The sequence below is a fragment of the Zootoca vivipara genome, chromosome 3, assembly GCF_963506605.1.
Source record: "Zootoca vivipara chromosome 3, rZooViv1.1, whole genome shotgun sequence".
Classification (NCBI taxonomy): domain Eukaryota; kingdom Metazoa; phylum Chordata; class Lepidosauria; order Squamata; family Lacertidae; genus Zootoca; species Zootoca vivipara.
The window spans coordinates 2,728,883-2,745,686 of NC_083278.1; the positions used below are offsets into that span (position 1 = coordinate 2,728,883).

Here is a 16,804-nt window from a genome sequence, read left to right on the forward strand (position 1 = left end):
CTGGAAACCAATGTCCCCACTGTGGAAGGACGTGTGGATCCAGATTTGGCCTCCACAGTCAATTACGGACCCATTATTAAAACTTTATGGAAGACAGTCTTACTCAGCTACGAGTGATCGCCAAAGAAGACACAGCACTTTAAGGTAAGTACCACGTGTCTGAATTGTGCTAGGAAACATACCAGTAACACAGTTTCATGACTGGTAGATGTTCTCTAAAGTTGGTTTCATTTAGCTGAAGTCTAAACTCCTGAGGCATCTTCAAAAGTAGGCCCATATTACTGTGGTCAGGCATTCTCTGTTCAGGAAGGATTGTTGCTGGTGCAACGGCCTTAGCTGATGGAAGGTGCTACGTGCCGCAAAGGCCTCTTGGACCACCAATTACAAAGCTGGATCCATCAGTAAACCCAGTGATTTTATAATGAATTGAAACATTAATTATTGGTTTTAAACAAATAGGAATGCTGCCATTTAATTTGATCCTAAACCTTTAATGAAATTTTAAAACACTACAACATATCATTAAATATTAGCATTGGATCGGGACTGTTTTAAGAAACTGTCCATTCTTCTTGGTCACATATACAGAAAAAATAAATAAATTTACACCTCTTCTGAAGCAAAGCATGAAGTGGGGGACATGGCAAGAGGTTTAGAGATCTTTTAACTGTCATTGCAAAACCCAAAATATATTTTTTGCAGTAAGAGTTGTTGTCCAACACAAAGATTGCTGCAACATAGCACTGCCCAAGAACATCATAAATATATTATGTGGTAATATTATGAATAGCTTTTAGGTCTCATAAATAAGACATTCCAGTTATTTTAGTGAGTAGAATAAGACACAAGGAGAGCAGTTCTGGACTACGTTTTACTGCCAAAGAGAAAGGGAGAGAAAAGGCTTTCAGAAGAGACAAATCTTGCATAAGCACAACCTGGCTTGCAGACTTGTCCCTCTCTCTCATCTACTCTACCGGTAATAGCAGCCCGGCTACATTAGGACACTTGCCAGGAAGCTAAAGAAACCTGTCGATAAACCTGTGCATAGAATTGCTACCTAAAAGCCTTACTCCAGTATAAGTGTACTTTAGGGTTGCAACCTTAATTTTTTAAAATGTTGCTTTATTGCAGGGGTCAGCAAACTTTTCCAGCAGGGGGCCGGTCCACTGTCCCTCAGACCTCATGGGGGGCCGGACTATATTTTTTTAGGGGGCAAATGAATGAATTCCTAAGCCCCACAAATAACCCAGAGATGCATTTTAAATAAAAGGACACATTCTACTCATGTAAAAACATGCTGGTTCCTGGATCGTCCGTGGGCTGGATTTAGAAGGCAATTGGGCCGCATCCGGCCCCCGGGCCTCAGTTTGGGGTTCCCTGCTTTATTGTATATGGTTCATTGCATTACATCATCAATATGTGGGTGACATTTAGCTAAGTTTCTCCTTTCTATCGGGGTCCCATGAAGCAATGTTGGATCAGTGTCTGGAAGCTGTAATGGGCTGGATCGGGGTGGAACAAGCGGGGGACAGGGGGGCGGGCCGCCCTGGGCACTGCCCTGGAGGGGGTGCCACTCGGGGCTGCCATCAGAGGCCCCAAGGCCGTGCGTCACGGAGCCTGCTGAGGGCTGGGCCTGGCCTTTAGTAGCGCCCCCCCCCCCCCGTAAGGGTTGCGTTGCTGTTGCCGCTCTAGCATTGGGATCCAGGTGCTGGAGCGGCGGCAGCGGCGGCGGCAAACCACTCTGTAGTGCTTTTGCTCCTCACTGCTCTCCCTGAGCAGGAGGAAGCAAAAGCACTATGGGGCGGTTTGCCGCTGCTCTAGGATCGTGATCCGGGTGCTGGAGCAGCGGCAGCAAACCGCCCCGTAGTGCAATGCATGCGTCACGACGGACGCCCCGCCCTGGGCTGGATTGTAAACATTATTGTATTCTTTAAAGTACTGTTGTCTTCTCTTTTTGTAAACCGTTTTGAGGGTTTTTAAAAAAATAATCAAGCGGTGTATAAATTTTGTGACACCAATAATAAACAATAATTCATTTGTTTCATAACATTTATATACAGTACACAGCTTGACTGTAAAGCAAACAAACCCTCCTCCAAGACAGGAGAATCAATTTAAAAAAAAATCACAAACCTGCTGTAAAACATTACAAAAATTAAAATACCGAAAAAGATTAAAATCACCTCAACTTTCTAAGCTTACCCTAAACAAAAAAATTTTTTTTAGCTGGCGCCGAAAGAAGGAAAAGCCAAGGCGCCTGTCTCTGAATAAAACAATTTTATAACGGCTGGCAACCCCTCACTCGCACCTCCACACGGGGGGAAACACTCGTGGGGTCTTTTTTCGCTCCTTAACGCAAAAGCCACGTCAGCAAAAACGTCCCCGCCGAGAAGCTGCTCGCTTTTGCAGCGAACCGAAGGCCGCTGAGCGCCGAAACGCCCGCCCCCCTCGCTTCCCCTGCTTTCTGATTGGCGGCGTCGGCAAGGAGCAGGCTGCGCTGCTCTTCAAGGTCTTCGGAGAGGGCGCTTCCGTATGCGCTGACGAAACCGAGGGGCCGGGAGGCCGGAGAAGGAGGCCGCGCTGTTGTTTTGCCTCAGCGGCTGCTTGCGCAGCTACTCCTCGTCCTCCTCCAACCCCTTGCTGGAGCCCTGAGCTTCTTATGAAACACGCCGTTGAGATATATAGTATAGATAAGATAAATATATTTTCACAACCACAAGCAGTGCCTCCCCCCGCCCTCGCCCCCACCCTGAGGAAATAGGTAAAACAACTTAAAAATGGCGGGAAAGGAGGTAACGAATATCTAGTGGCTTAGAAAAGAGCGGGGTCGGTCGGGGAGGGAGGGGGTCGCCGCCGCCGCCATTGCCCCTCCGTGGATGGAGCCTCCCCGTCACGCAGTTCACGTCTTCGGGGGAGGAGGAGGCTGGCGGCATGGGGTGGGTGGGTTGTGCCTGCAATGGCTGGTTTGTCTGCCGCTACGAAGACCGAGGCGGCGCCTTGGGCGGCCCGAAGGAGGGTTTGGGTGGGTGGGAGGGATTTGGGGAGATGGGGGCTGGGTTGGGACCGGGAAGCAGCCTCGGGGAAAATACGAGGCGGGGGCGCGAGGGTGGGTCCTTTCCGCCTCCTCCTGTTGCAGCGGCTGCTGCGTCCCTCCCTCCACCGCCATTTCCCCTTCTCATGGTGGCTGCTATTTGTGAGGCTGTTGGCTGGCACCCTTCTGTATGGGGGGACACGAGAAGAGGGCGCCATAGATCTGTGTGTGTGTGTGTGTGTGCTTGTCTGGTGTCTGGTGTGACTCCCCGCAGCAGCCATCTCTTCCTTTGCCCAGGCGCCCGTAGAGGTGGGCTTTTAATGTTCTGCCACGAGAAACTCCTCCTGCTGGAGAACGGCGCCGCCAAAGAACATCGTTCTTCATGTTCCAAGTAATTCGGGGGGGGGGCGCGTTGGTGTCCCTCAATTATGGCGATGGACGGGTTATGCTTGCCCGTGGGGAAAACGCCTCTCCCACCCTGAAACGCACAACAGCACCCCTGCCACACACACACTTGTGCCGTCTTCTGCAGCTTCTATAAGTACAGATGGTTGAAGTGAGCGGAGTCTTACTGTCGCCCCCCCCCGCAACCACCACCTCTTTTGGGTTATTCCGGTTGTGTTTCCTTTTGTGTATGTGGGGTGCCAGAGAAAATGGGCATATCTGCGTTCTGCTGAGCCATTGTGAGGAAGGAACTGCGCACCGCGTAGGAGGAAGCCGGTGTGTTTGCCCCATCTCAGCAAAGCCCGCCTGTGGTAGTTTCGCATAAGCTTTTCAGTCGATCCTAAAATTCAGGACACGTGGCCACTACCTCTTATTGTAAAACAATGCCAACCTCTGCATGCACGTCTCTCTATATCTGCGGGGTGTGCGCCTGAGTAAAATAAAAGACAAAAAAAAGATAAAATGTCCGTCCAACTCCTCTAGGATATATAGGAGGGAGAGGGGAGCTGGACGGACATTTTATCTTTTTTTGGGGGGGGGGGGGGTCCTTGTATTTTACTCAGGCGCACACCCCGCAGATTCTAATAGCGCAACTCCTATCCAGGGAAGCAGGGTGGTAGCTTAATGGGACAAGAGCAGCTGCTGAGGAGTAAACGCATCGCATTTTGTAAAAAGCAGGTTTACTAATCGAGGATTTCACTTGAAACTGGGGGGGGGGCAGAAAGGAGGAGTTACCGGGCATCCATGCCTATTCCTCACCCACCCACCCGTTGGTACCCGGAGAAGAAGAGTTGAGCCCCGTAAATTCAAATCAGCCCTTCTGAATAGGGAAAGGGGCGCGAGGTCGGCTTCGAGGGAGGTGCTCCTTGCTCGAATCCGGATCCGGAATGGGAGATGCCCCCTAGGGGGCCCGCGCCGCTTGGAAGCAGCCTGCAGCGAATTGCCGCGAATCAGGGAGACTCGGGAAGCTCCGTGAGCCGCCCCGGCCCTTCAGCGGCGGGGGAAAGGGGAGGGCGAAAGGGTGGTGAGACACAGTTTTAGGCCCGCCTTTTTCATTGAGGAAATTTAAATTCTTGTGGTTTTCCCCTCTTAACCAACTTGCCCTATTCATTTATTTCCGAGGGCAGATGTAGGGAAGGATCAGGGGGAAATCGGACAAGACAGGAAATTTACGTGAAAATTCATTTAGCGGTTTTTTGCGGAGGAGTGGGGTAGTTTATTTTTGGTTTTTAATGTATATATATATATTAACCCATTATCGATGCTTTTAAACTGAGATATACACGAAGCAGGGCGGCAAGGACAAACAACATCAATCTCCCAAACCTTCCAATTTTTCCGAGCGTTTCTTGTAATTTTTCTGGGGAGAAGCGTGTCTTAAATATTTTCTATATTTATAAAACAAGAGTACCCCCCTTAAAGCTCTAAAATGTCGTCGTTTGCAAAAGGTAGGAACTACTTAGTTTTCATTTAAAGCTGCATGATGCCCGGGGTTGTGTGTGTTTTTTTAATAAAACATTTCTATTTTTCACAAGCAGAGGCTGCAGAAATGCAGTGGTGATAATGTTAAAGGGAGGGGGTATTGAAAGGGAGTATCACTTGGGTTAATTAAGCATATCTTCTAGTTGTAGATCGGGTGACAGAGGAGCATTGCCGGTTTCTCTCAGCTGATTCTTTTAGCTTGTGTGAGAGAGTATGTAGGCTTTCTTTTGCTCTTCTTTAAATACATAACATTGCAAAACCGGACTGAAGTGCTCTTAATCTGGCAAATTGCAGGTGGTGTCTGTAACTCTGTCCGTCCAGATTTGCCTGGCCTTTCTGTCGACAACAGTCAGTGGTCTTTAAACCTACATGTCTTGTGGTTTGGTGTAATAGTTTCTGGTGAATTATACAGCATGAGATTTTTCTCGTAAGTTATGGCTGTGTCATTCCACGGGTTCTGTGTAAGTGGTTTGATTCTCGGAGACTTCTATTGCGAAATTGGGAAAAGTCCATAAGAAGGCGTTTCAGGAAGCCTGATGACTGATACATTTATTTTCTTTGAAGAAAAGGATTCTTGCAACAGTGTGATAATTTTAAATTAAAAGTTTTTTGTGCCCTTTTGTATGCCAGAAAAATTGACCTACAGTACTTGGAGAAAACAGATCAGGTTTTCAGTACTTGTGTGTAAGTTGTGCAGAATACAGTACTTTGAACTGAGATAATATATAAAAAGTCAAGTATTAATAATATTGATTATATTGGGGGGGGATTCTGTAGAATATATAGTATACCAGTGCAGTATGATTATGTCTTGCCTGTAGGCAGACTAATAAGAGCTAAGAGCAAGGTTGATTGAACCTGAAAGTCATCTATCTACCTACAGCAAGTCAACTCTGTGCAACAAGGGACTATGAAATGTTCTCCTTATGTGTGCTATTGCACTTTTAAAGCCCAATACTGGAGGAGGCCATTTTGTGTATAAAAAGAGGAGGTTGCTTATGTTTCTCAAAGTGTCAGTTTTATTAGGTTAAAGGTAAATTTAATTGCCTTATTGGAATCTAAACAGTTGTGATTTTAGCATACATTTAAACACTTCGAAATGTCCCCTTCTATGCTTACAACCTGACATGGTATTTCCCAGCCTGCTGGAGATTTCTACCGGTACCACTATGAGTAGAAGCTGAGGAGTTTACGCATAACAGCTTCCTATTTTCTTTTGCTCAAATGGTTTGTAACTGTATGCTTGGATGAAATTGCTTCATGGTATGTCAGAATTTATTCCCTTAAATGCAGAATGGGTATAGTAGAATACAGTACATAAAATGTTGTGAGCTAATTTTAAGAAGGCTAAAATGTAGACTATATAGACTAAGTGTTGGCAAAAGAAAATAAGCATGATCTGTAGGGAACAGTGTATACTGTTCTCCCATTATATTTGAAAGATAATTGCTATTTAACATTAAATTACTACAGCATATTGTTTAAAAAGAAGGTACTGTAACAGGCAATGGCCTACACATGACACTTGTGCTGTGTGCCTTGATTCTTTAGCCAGTAAAGTATTCTTAAAACCTGTGTGTTACCGGCTGCATAAATATATGTACAGTATTAAAAAAATCCCTCCTTGAGGCTACTTTGCTCTATGGTAATACCTGTTACCAACATGAGTCTGACCAAACTGTGGGAGGCAGTGGAAGACAGGGGTGCCTGGTGTGCTCTGGTCCATGGGGTCACAAAGAGTGACAACAACGACGACAATACCTGTTAACATTTCTATAAACTAGTTTTTAAAAAGAAACTGTAACCATGACTCCTTTCTGTGTTGTGAGTTTGTACTGTATATCATATTCTATTCAAGCAAGCCAGGTTTGGTCCGAACTTTTGCTGAAAATATACTTAAGGTATTAAATCTCCATCTATGATAGCATACTATTTTTCTTGTTTTTTGTTTTGTTTTTAGGACTACTGTTTTATTTCAAGTTTCATACTTAAGGATTATTTTAAGCATTTAGGCCAAGTAATTTGATGGACCGACTGTTAGCTATTAAAACTCAGCTGCACACTTGGATTTAATATTTATTCAGGCAGATAATTGGTAGATGGGTGAAAAAGAATTTAGGATTTTACCCTTACAGTATTCATATGATAAAATACCATCAATTCCAAGGGGGAAAGAATGACTAAACTAAATTGCATAGCAAAAACTACATGATGCCAGAACTGTTGTCCTAAATCCCAAGAAGTGTGCAGGTATGGTTTTCATTGTAACATAAAACATTTGGTATGGTGCTTTAAAAGATCAGTCTCCAAAGTTAAGTGCTTATAAGACTACAATCCAATGCATTCCTAGTCCCAAAGAGGTCCCATTGAATTCAGTGGAAATTGTCTTGAAATAAAAATCAATAGGAATGGAATATCCTTTTGATTTTAGTGAAGCAGAGCTAATTGCATGTTTAACCCTCCTACTGAAATGAATGAGACCTTGGCTGGATCTTGCCTAGTCTTCCTTTAAATTCAATATTCACAGCCAGATTATAACACTTAATTTTTACATGAGCAATTTATTTGGACAGATTATTGGGCCTTAGCTCACATAAGCATGATTTCCAACTGTTTAACCAAACCCTTCTTACTGAATTTAACCCTAATATAAATTTGGGATGTGTTAATAAGAGTACAGTATTGCTAGAAAAAGAGAGAAACCATCTTTGTTCTTGCACTTAACATTTAAATGGCACTTGCCTAACGATCACACTCTTCCTGACTCATCACATTGTTAATCAACAACTGTCTCTGAATTGTTTAAGAAGGTATATAATTGGTGATTTTTTTAGCCAGGGCATTTGGGTATCCCCTAGTTCGTCTTGTATTTCTTATGTTAATATTTGTTTATTTTTGTAGAAGTCTGTTAGGCAGTATAAGCCTTTGGTTTGCCAGGTTCGAGTAGTAAAATCAGCAACTAGGCCCTTGACAACCTTCGAAAACCTAACAACAAAGGGATGGTATCTGCAGTATACAAAATACTACTCCAAAATCCCCCCCCCTAGATGTAATAAAAAAAATGGGGGAATGACATAGGCTATGGGATTAAACCCACCCAATGGACCAGAGGCTCCAATACTTTGGCCACCTCATGAGAAGAGAAGAATCCTTGGAAAAGACCTTGATGTTGGGAAAGATGGAGGGCACTAGGAGAAGGGGACGACAGAGGACAAGATGGTTGGACAGTGTTCTCGAAGCTACGAACATGAGTTCGACCAAACTGCGGGAGGCAGTGGAAGACAGGAGTGCCTGGCGTGCTATGGTCCATGGGGTCACGAAGAGTCGGACACAACTAAACGACTAAACAACAACAACAATGGACCAGAATGTGGTCTAAACCTCCTTTCAAATCCATCAGCAAAAAGAAAAGAACTCAATCTGAAACTCACAGGTGGTACCTAACAACACAGAAACCAATGCTATAACGCCCAGGAACCTCACCAAAATGCTGGAGAGGATGCACCTCCATAGGCACATACCACCACATGTGGTGAGAATGTCCTAAAATCCAACTCTTCTGGACATCAATCATACAAGAAATATGCAAAATAACTAAGCAAGTATTAGAAGTCACCCCAGAACGCCCTACTAAACATCTTCCAAGACAATAATGCCCACTCACAACACAAAGAGCTCATAACCTACTTACTCTCAGTAGCCAGAAACATAGCCAGACTCTGGAGAGACCTGTCAGGAGTAAGCATAGACCAATGGTATCAAATAGTATGGGAAACAGCCTTATTAGAAAAACTAACCAACAAACTGAAACTGACATGGGGACAATTAGAAGAAGATGCCTTCATATGGTTACCCTTTTTCACATCACAGCCCAACAAGACAACAAAAAGCCACCAACAGCGGCTAACCTGATCCAAAAACACACATCCCACTCAAACACGAAAACAAAGTTCTACTCTTTAAATATATTTCAACTCCAGGCAGGTTTGGATGATACTAATTATTTGGATCTGTTCTCATCTCGCTTCTAGTCTGGCTATAGGACTCAAACTGCTTTGGAAAATCCTGGTGAATTGACTTCCGGTTTCTGCAAATGGCAAAAAGGAGTGCCAGTCAGATCGTCTGATGGACTCAAGCCCCGTGGAGATACAGAGGGAAGCACCAAGGCGAGGCACACCCCCTTAAAAGCCTTGAGAGGGTTCTCAAGGTGTTGAGGGGTCCAGCAGTCTGCAAAAGGGCTCTCCTGCGACCCTCAAACCCCTGTTCTGAGAGGAATGGGGAGTGGGGGGGGGGGCGGTGATTGAACCTGCGGACATGGCAGTATTGCAACTCCGCAGGAGTAAAGCCTCAACCCCCCCCCCCTGCAGCAGAGTGTAAAGAAGATTAATTATTGGATCTAATTAGGCTGAATTCGGAGCTAGACACAGGAATAAAAAGAAAGTCAGATTTCCAGCCTGTCACCTACACTTTTTTACATTCCAATGAAACTGGTAGGAGAAGTCATTTGGTGGCTAGAGCAGAGGACAGATGCATATTCCGGCATTGTACGGGGTTGGACTAGATAATCCTCAGGGTCTCTTTGAACTCTATGATTCTATGAAATCACATTTTGTATACAGAAAACACAATATCTTTTGTTTATCTGCGTATCTCAGGGAGGCAGTAGGTACCTTAACCAGGTATTTTGAGGCAGTTGTAGGATAAGGGCAAACAAGGTGCAACTTGGAGTTAGTGGAAGACCTCTGATCTGATGAAGGTTTGCAGTCAGTTTTGGACCAGGCTTCCCCCAACACTGCTCCCTGGTATGAAGTTTGGGGCACTCATTGGTCTATTGTCATCTATGGAAGCACAGGTGACCTCTATATAGGAGGTCTGCCTTTGACAACAGTTTGGGAACTGGTGCAGAATTAACCCGCCCACCCCAAATACTTTTGGGGGCCTGGTGGCTTGATCAGATCACACCAATTTTACATTAGCTGCATTGTTTTCCCATTTATTTCCAAGTTCAATTTGGTATTGATTTTGACATTTAAACCTCAGAATGGTATAGAATCTGATGATATGAAGGACTTCGTGTATGTATGCCCAAGAATGTGACCAAATGCTAAGATTGGCTTTAAAGCCCTGGTCAAGATCTGTTGTTAAGGTTGATCTGGTTGGTGGGCTTTTGCAATCATGCTTGTTGAATTTCCGCACTGGGAACTAATGCTTAGTTCTCTCGCTTGCAGCCTTTAAACAACACTTTCTATGTTCATTTAATTTTTCATGATAATTTTTCAAATATGATTATTAACGCTCTTGCCTACCAAACTATGTGCACATAATTGCATTATACCAAAAAGTTTTGGAATGTCAGTGTCTCCCCTTTTCTGCTATAGTACATTAATTGCAACACTTTCCTCCCTGAAAAACAAAAGTGGCTATTGCAAGCTTAACAGAGGAATTAGTAAGTGCCACATACCTTCTGATATAATGAAAGCCATTAAGCACGTTAGAACTATTTCCACATAAAAGAAAAGTGCTCTGGGCAATGATTGCAACACCTTGAAATGCCTTTCTATTGAATCAGGAGAGTTGTAAAATGAAAAGCAAAGTTTGCATGTTGAAACAGACATTTTCATCTATGGATGATTTTGAACTTTGTTCACAATTTCTATTACAAAAGAAGAAGTGTGTTTCAGAATCTCACTTATATTTGTTACTTAACCCCCCCCCCCCGGAGCTGCATTCCCAAATTAATCTTGTGCTTTTTCCTGAGACTACCAATATGTTCAAGGCATTTATGCATTAAAAGGGGGGAGTTTGTTTTAAAAATTACCAAAGAAGGCGGATCAGCACTCTCAGTCTTCATACTAGAGATGCTGATTTTGTTCTATGCATGTGTGAAATAAGTGGCTTTAAGAAACAAAGTAAATACAGATGAGAGGGATAGAGCAATTCACCTTTTGTGTTTCTTAATAATGGCTGAATACCTGGATAAGGAATGTTGTTAAGGGAGGGAGATAATAACAGACAAATTAGTGGAGGCTAACTGTCATGGAGCATGACAGTTCATGAGCAGGTTTCTATTTTTATACGTATGACATATTTTGTTGAGAGGAAAATTGTATTGCTTGGCAAATCTGCAGTGCTTGGTGATTGAACAGCCTGATGCCCTTCCTTGCAAAATTGCTACCGGTATTACCGGTAGTTCTTAGATTCTTGTTGATGGCCACGTTGTCTGTTATTTCAGTACATATTACAAATGGAAGTGCATCCTCTTCCTTTGGTCCATTGATTAATAAAATAGAAGCATGGTGCGACTTTTAATTCTGTAGAAAATAAATCTGAAACAATACAAAACTGCCTTCTAATGCATTCTTAGTTACCTATACTTTACCACACAAATGTTTTTTTCCCATCTCTCTACCTCTCTCTGTTTTTTATAAAGATTTTAGCAAAGCGATGTCTCAGGCCGGTACTTCCCAATTCCAGGAAGCGATTAGACAAGAACTGGAATATTCCATGAAAGTGGAACTGGACAAGATACTTGGTACTGCACCACAGAATGAACTAGAGGTAGCGACTTCAATTATTTAAATGTGCATAAGGGAAGTGCTTTTGGTATGACTTCTAAAAATTTAGAAGAATATTTGAAATATGGACAGATGAACATTTTCATGTTAAATTGGTTGTAAGTTGCTTTGGGTTGCCTTAGGCAAGATAAAATGACTAACAAATTGAATAAATAATAAATAAATGAAATAAGTTATAGACAGGCATCTTTGGACCTGCTAATCATGTAAAACTCAGGCCTGTTGATAAACTCTCTTGTTCTTTAGTATGTAGGTCCATAGGACTGTAGTAAAGTACAGTTTTATTTAGAATACAATATCTAGTATATTGCTTTTCATTTTGTTGAAACTAATGGTGTCTTAAGACTGGATCAGCTGATACATTTCCCCAAACTGTGTGATGACAGAGTGTGCTTTTTCTGCCCAGCCACTTGGGACATTTGCCTCACTCTGACATTGCAGATATCTGTGCTTGGATATTATGAGACATCAGTAGGACATTGTTGGATGTTACACAGTGGAAAATCCCAAGATGTCTACAAGCTCTACATGTATAACTTGCATAACTGGGTGGATGGGCAACAAGTAGCAGATGAGAACCAGTGTAAGTGCAAACTGATGCATTTGGGGGCAAATTTCCCAACTTCACATGCACAGGATCTAATTAGCTGTAACTACCCTGTGAAGCTCACTAAAGTGAAAACAAAGCAAATTCCAGATTTGAAATTATTAGATAAGGGACTGGAAATCAAAACAGCAAGTATTAGAATATCATACAAATCAGAGTTGCAGTTAGCTTAGTACCCTGTTTCTCATATTTTAAGACATACCCATAAAATAAGCCATAGCAGGATTTTTAAGCATTCAAGGAATATAAGCCATACCCCGAAAATAAGACATAGTGATAGGCGCAGCAGCAATGCCGGCCGCAGCAGGAGGAGGAGGAAAAAAATAAGACATCCCTTGAAAATAAGCCATAGTGTGTTTTTTTGAGGAAAAAATAAATATAAGACATGTCTTATAATATGAGAAACACGGTATATTACGTGTAGTTCAGGTAGTTGGTTGTCTTTTTGAAAAGGATGATGTACAGCTAGTAAAGGTCATCTAAAATAATTATGGAGTTAGAGAGCTTTTCTTGCCAGGAAAGGCTAAGGTGGCTGGGACTTCATAGTTTAGAGAAAATGCTCCTAAGAGAAGAAGTTACATCTTTGAACTGAGTCAAGAAACTCTGTTAACATAATCTAGAAGTGCATTCAAACCATAATACAGTGAACAATTTTGCCCTTGCTTTTATTTAAAAATTATAAACTGCTTGACTCTAAGAAAAAACCACAAAGTGGTTTGATGTCTTGTGAGCTGCCTCCCTTGAAAACTACCCAGAGCTGAAGGGGAAAGTTGGAAGAGTGACACTCTTTCTCATTTCCTCTTTTAAATTACATGCACTTTTCAAGGCTCAGAATTATTCTGCTGGATCCAACTTTTACCCAGGTATATTGGGAAAACAAAGTGTTTGTGTGCTTTCTGTCTCTCTTGGGGAGGGGAGAGAAATAACCAGATGTGGTGATGCCCATGGCACTTGCTCAAAAATGCATGTCTGTTCATGGGTGTATAAAGATTGTTGACCACTCTCATAACTAAGTAAAATTAAAACACATTAACAAAATGTGAAATGGAACAAAAAACCCTTGACCACCAACCTAAAAGGAAAACTGAGTTGGGACCGCTATAACCATCATTGGAGGGAGGGTTCCACAATTAAGGCACTCCCATGAAAAAGGAGTGGTGTGACATTTATGAATGATTAGAAGTGAGAATGAAGCATTTGTTTCTTGCCAAAACTAATAATTGACATGGAATTCCCTAAAAGATGTGGTGGGTACTAGGTGAGATAGCTTTAAAGAAGGAAAAGACAAGTGTAAAAGAGAACCCACCAGTCACTTTTCCATTATAGGGTCTGTTTAATTTAATGGGAATTGTAAAGAAACTCAGTTTCACTGGGGCTTGCATAGGAGTTAAAGGCACTTGTACTCTTGGCTAATACTACTTTTAAAAACTTGCCCTCTCATGTCTTTTTTCAGCACACCAAGAAAGATCTAGAAGGGTTTAAAAAGCTCTTTCACAGATTCTTACAAGAAAAGGGACCTTCTGTGGACTGGGAAAAGATCCAGAGGCCTCCAGAAGATTCTGTAAGTTGCAACATTGTGTGAATAACCCCACTGCAGTAGATTTTGTTTGTTTTGTGAATCCACACCCTTTGCTTGCTGAATGGGCTGTAAAACCTTCCAGTAACCAGGTTTCCACCAACCAGTGTTCTTCCTCTACATGCTATATTGAAATCAATAAATCACACAACACACCAGCAGCTCACTATCCTCAAGATGTGAGGTGGTCTCCATCACTTAAGAGATCGTAGCCAATATTGGCAACTGACCTCTGGGTGGTGGAGATTGTTTCCAAAGGTCATGTCCTGGAATTAGAGAATAAAAGGTTTGCGTTTTAAAGTATTTTTCATAAATTCCTGTTCTTTTTGGCTGCTATAAAAGTCAAACAGATCTTGAAGCAAAGCTAGAAGAAGGTCTGCAGAAACTGGTTTGACAGATGCTGAGTGGCAGAAATAATGAGAGAATATTTGATGGGGCACCCAAATTTTGATGTTTCTGTGGACATGATATTATAGCAGCCAATAATCAAAAGGATTTATTAGCATTAGAGAGTCATTCAGATGTTTATCTAGCTATAATGATTCATCTAAACATTGATTTGACTAGCTCATAGGAAAGCCATCCACTTTGTTTATGCAGAGAACCATTTTGGAGTCCATGTGGCAGCCAGGTTGTGTCTGGACAAGTCCACTCTATGTAATTACATTTGCATTGCTTCTTTATGTTCTTAGCATCATTGCAGTCTATGTTTTTAGTTGCCTTGGTCTTCTTATGAGCATGATGAAGGTATTAGTAGATGATTATGATGGTTATGTATGACCTTAATAATAATAATAATAATAATTTGTTTATACCTAGCCCATCTGGCTGGGTTTCCCCAGCCACTCTGAGTGGCTTCAAACAGAAAAATAAAAGAAACAGCTACCTTCAGATGTCTTCTAAAAATCTGGTAGCTGTTTTTCTCTTTGACATCTGATGGGAAGGCGTTCCACAGGGCAGGCGCCACTACCGAGAAGGCCCTCTGCCTGGTTCCCTGCAACTTGGCTTCTTGCAACGAGGGAACCGTCAGAAGGCCCTCGGTACTGGACCTCAGTGCCCAGACAGAATAATGGGGGTGGAGACGCTCCTTCAGGTATACTGGACCGAGGCCATTTAGGGCTTTAAAGGTCAGCACCAACACTTTGAATTGTGCTCGGAAACGTACTGGGAGCCAATGTAGGTCTTTCAAGACCAGTGTTATGTGGTCTTGGCGGCCGCTCCCAGTCACCAGTCTAGCTGCCGCATTCTGGATTAGTTGTAGATTCCGGGTCACCTTCAAAGGTAGCCCCACAAAGAGCGTATTGCAGTAGTCCATGCGGGAGATAACTAGAGCATGCACCACTCTGGCAAGACAGTCTGCAGGCGGGTAGGGTCTCAGCCTGCGTACCAGATGGAGCTGGTAGACAGCTGCCCTGGACACAGAATTGACCTGCGCCTCCATGGACAGCTGTGAGTCCAAAATTACTCCCAGGCTGTGCACCTGGTCCTTCAGGGGCATAGTTACCCCATTCAGGACCAGGGAATCCTCCACACCTGCCCGCCTCCTGTTCCCCACAAACAGTACTTCTGTCTTGTCAGGATTCAACCTCAATCTGTTAGCCGCCATCCATGCTCCAACTGCCTCCAGACATTCACACAGGACCTTCACCGCCTTCACTGGTTCTGATTTGAAGGAGAGGTAGAGCTGGGTATCATCTGCATACTGATGAACACCCAGCCCAAACACCCTGATGATCTCTCCCAGTGGCTGCATGTAGAAGTTAAAAAGCATGGGGGAGAGGACAGAACCCTGAGGCACCCCACAAGTGAGAGCCCAGGGGTCTGAACACTCATCCCCCACCACCACTTTCTGAACATGGCCCAGGAGGAAGGAGCGGAACCACTGTATGACCTGAAGAATATGGAGCAGATGATTCAGCAGGGGAAACCCAGCCCCAAACAAGTAAGGAGGTAGTACAAGAATACTTGGCTAGTTTAGATATATTCAAGTCTCCAGGGCCAGATGAACTACATCCAAGAGTATTAAAAGAACTGGCAGAGGTGATTTCAGAACCACTGGCAGTTATCTTTGAGAATTCCTGGAGAACAGGTGAAGTCCCAGCAGACTGGAGGAGGGCAAATGTTGTCCCTATATTCAAAAAGGGGGAAAGGGAGGACCCAAACAATTACCGCCCAGTCAGCCTGACATCAATACCAGGAAAGATTCTAGAGCAGATCATTAAGCAAATGGTCTGTGAGCACCTAGAAAGGAACGCTGTGATCACTAAAAGTCAGCATGGATTTCTGAAAAATAGGTCATGCCAGACTAATCTGATCTCATTTTTTGACAGAGTCACAAGCCTGGTAGATGAAGGGAACACTGTGGATGTAGCATATCTTGATTTCAGCAAGGCCTTTGACAAGGTGCCCCATGATATTCTTGAAAAGAAGCTAGTAAAATGTGGGCTAGACAATGCTACCATTCAATGGATTTGTCCGAACCCAAAGGGTGCTCATCAATGGCTCCTCTTCATCCTGGAGAGAAGTGACTAGTGGGGTGCCAGTCTTTATAAACGACTTGGATGATGGGCTTGAGGGTATCCTGATCAATTGTGCAGATGACACCAAATTGGGAGGGGTGGCTAATACCCCAGAGGACAGGATCACACTTCAAAATGACTGTAAGGGTGACTCCCTACAGAGAGCACCAGTGGTTCTGAAGCAGCCAGAGGGGGAGGGGGAGACTCGGAGGAGGAGAGAAATCAGAGGGAGGAACAATGGGAAAGCTCAGGGAGGGGCAGAGGGATGCAGGCAGACGCTTAGGGATGCTGCAGAGCCAGGGCACCAACCGCTGAGGGAGGAAGCTGAAAGGGCATCACTCCTTCCGGCGCCAGAAGTAAGGAGAGTGACGCAATGCAGGTCAAGGGGGCGGCGTTTTAGGGTGTCTCTACACTGTAAATACATAGCACAATAAATGTCCTTGAAGACAAACTGGGATCAGGCGGAGTTACTCTAGAGTAGCCACGACGACCCTCTGACAATGACCTTAACAGATTAGAGAACTGGGCCAAAGCAAACAAGATGAATTTTAACAGAGAGAAATGTAAAGT

The 16,804-nt window shown here is 43.5% G+C and overlaps 1 protein-coding gene across 3 annotated transcripts in view; it reads left to right on the forward strand.

The window, feature by feature from the left end:
• Positions 1-2,559: 2,559 nt before the first annotated feature.
• The window catches only part of UGP2 (UDP-glucose pyrophosphorylase 2), a 36,396-nt gene continuing 22,151 nt past the window's right edge, over positions 2,560-16,804 (forward strand). Inside the window, exons 1-3 of one of the 3 annotated variants that reach the window (XM_035110469.2) lie at positions 2,560-2,761; positions 11,388-11,515; positions 13,593-13,700. In XM_035110469.2, coding sequence (XP_034966360.1) covers positions 11,402-11,515; positions 13,593-13,700 — 222 coding nt within the window. In that variant the 5' untranslated portion in view covers positions 2,560-2,761; positions 11,388-11,401. Of the gene's footprint in view, positions 2,762-3,131; positions 3,423-4,253; positions 4,924-11,387; positions 11,516-13,592; positions 13,701-16,804 lie in introns of those variants that run through there. The other 2 variants (XM_035110468.2, XM_035110467.2) reach the window with 2 other exon arrangements.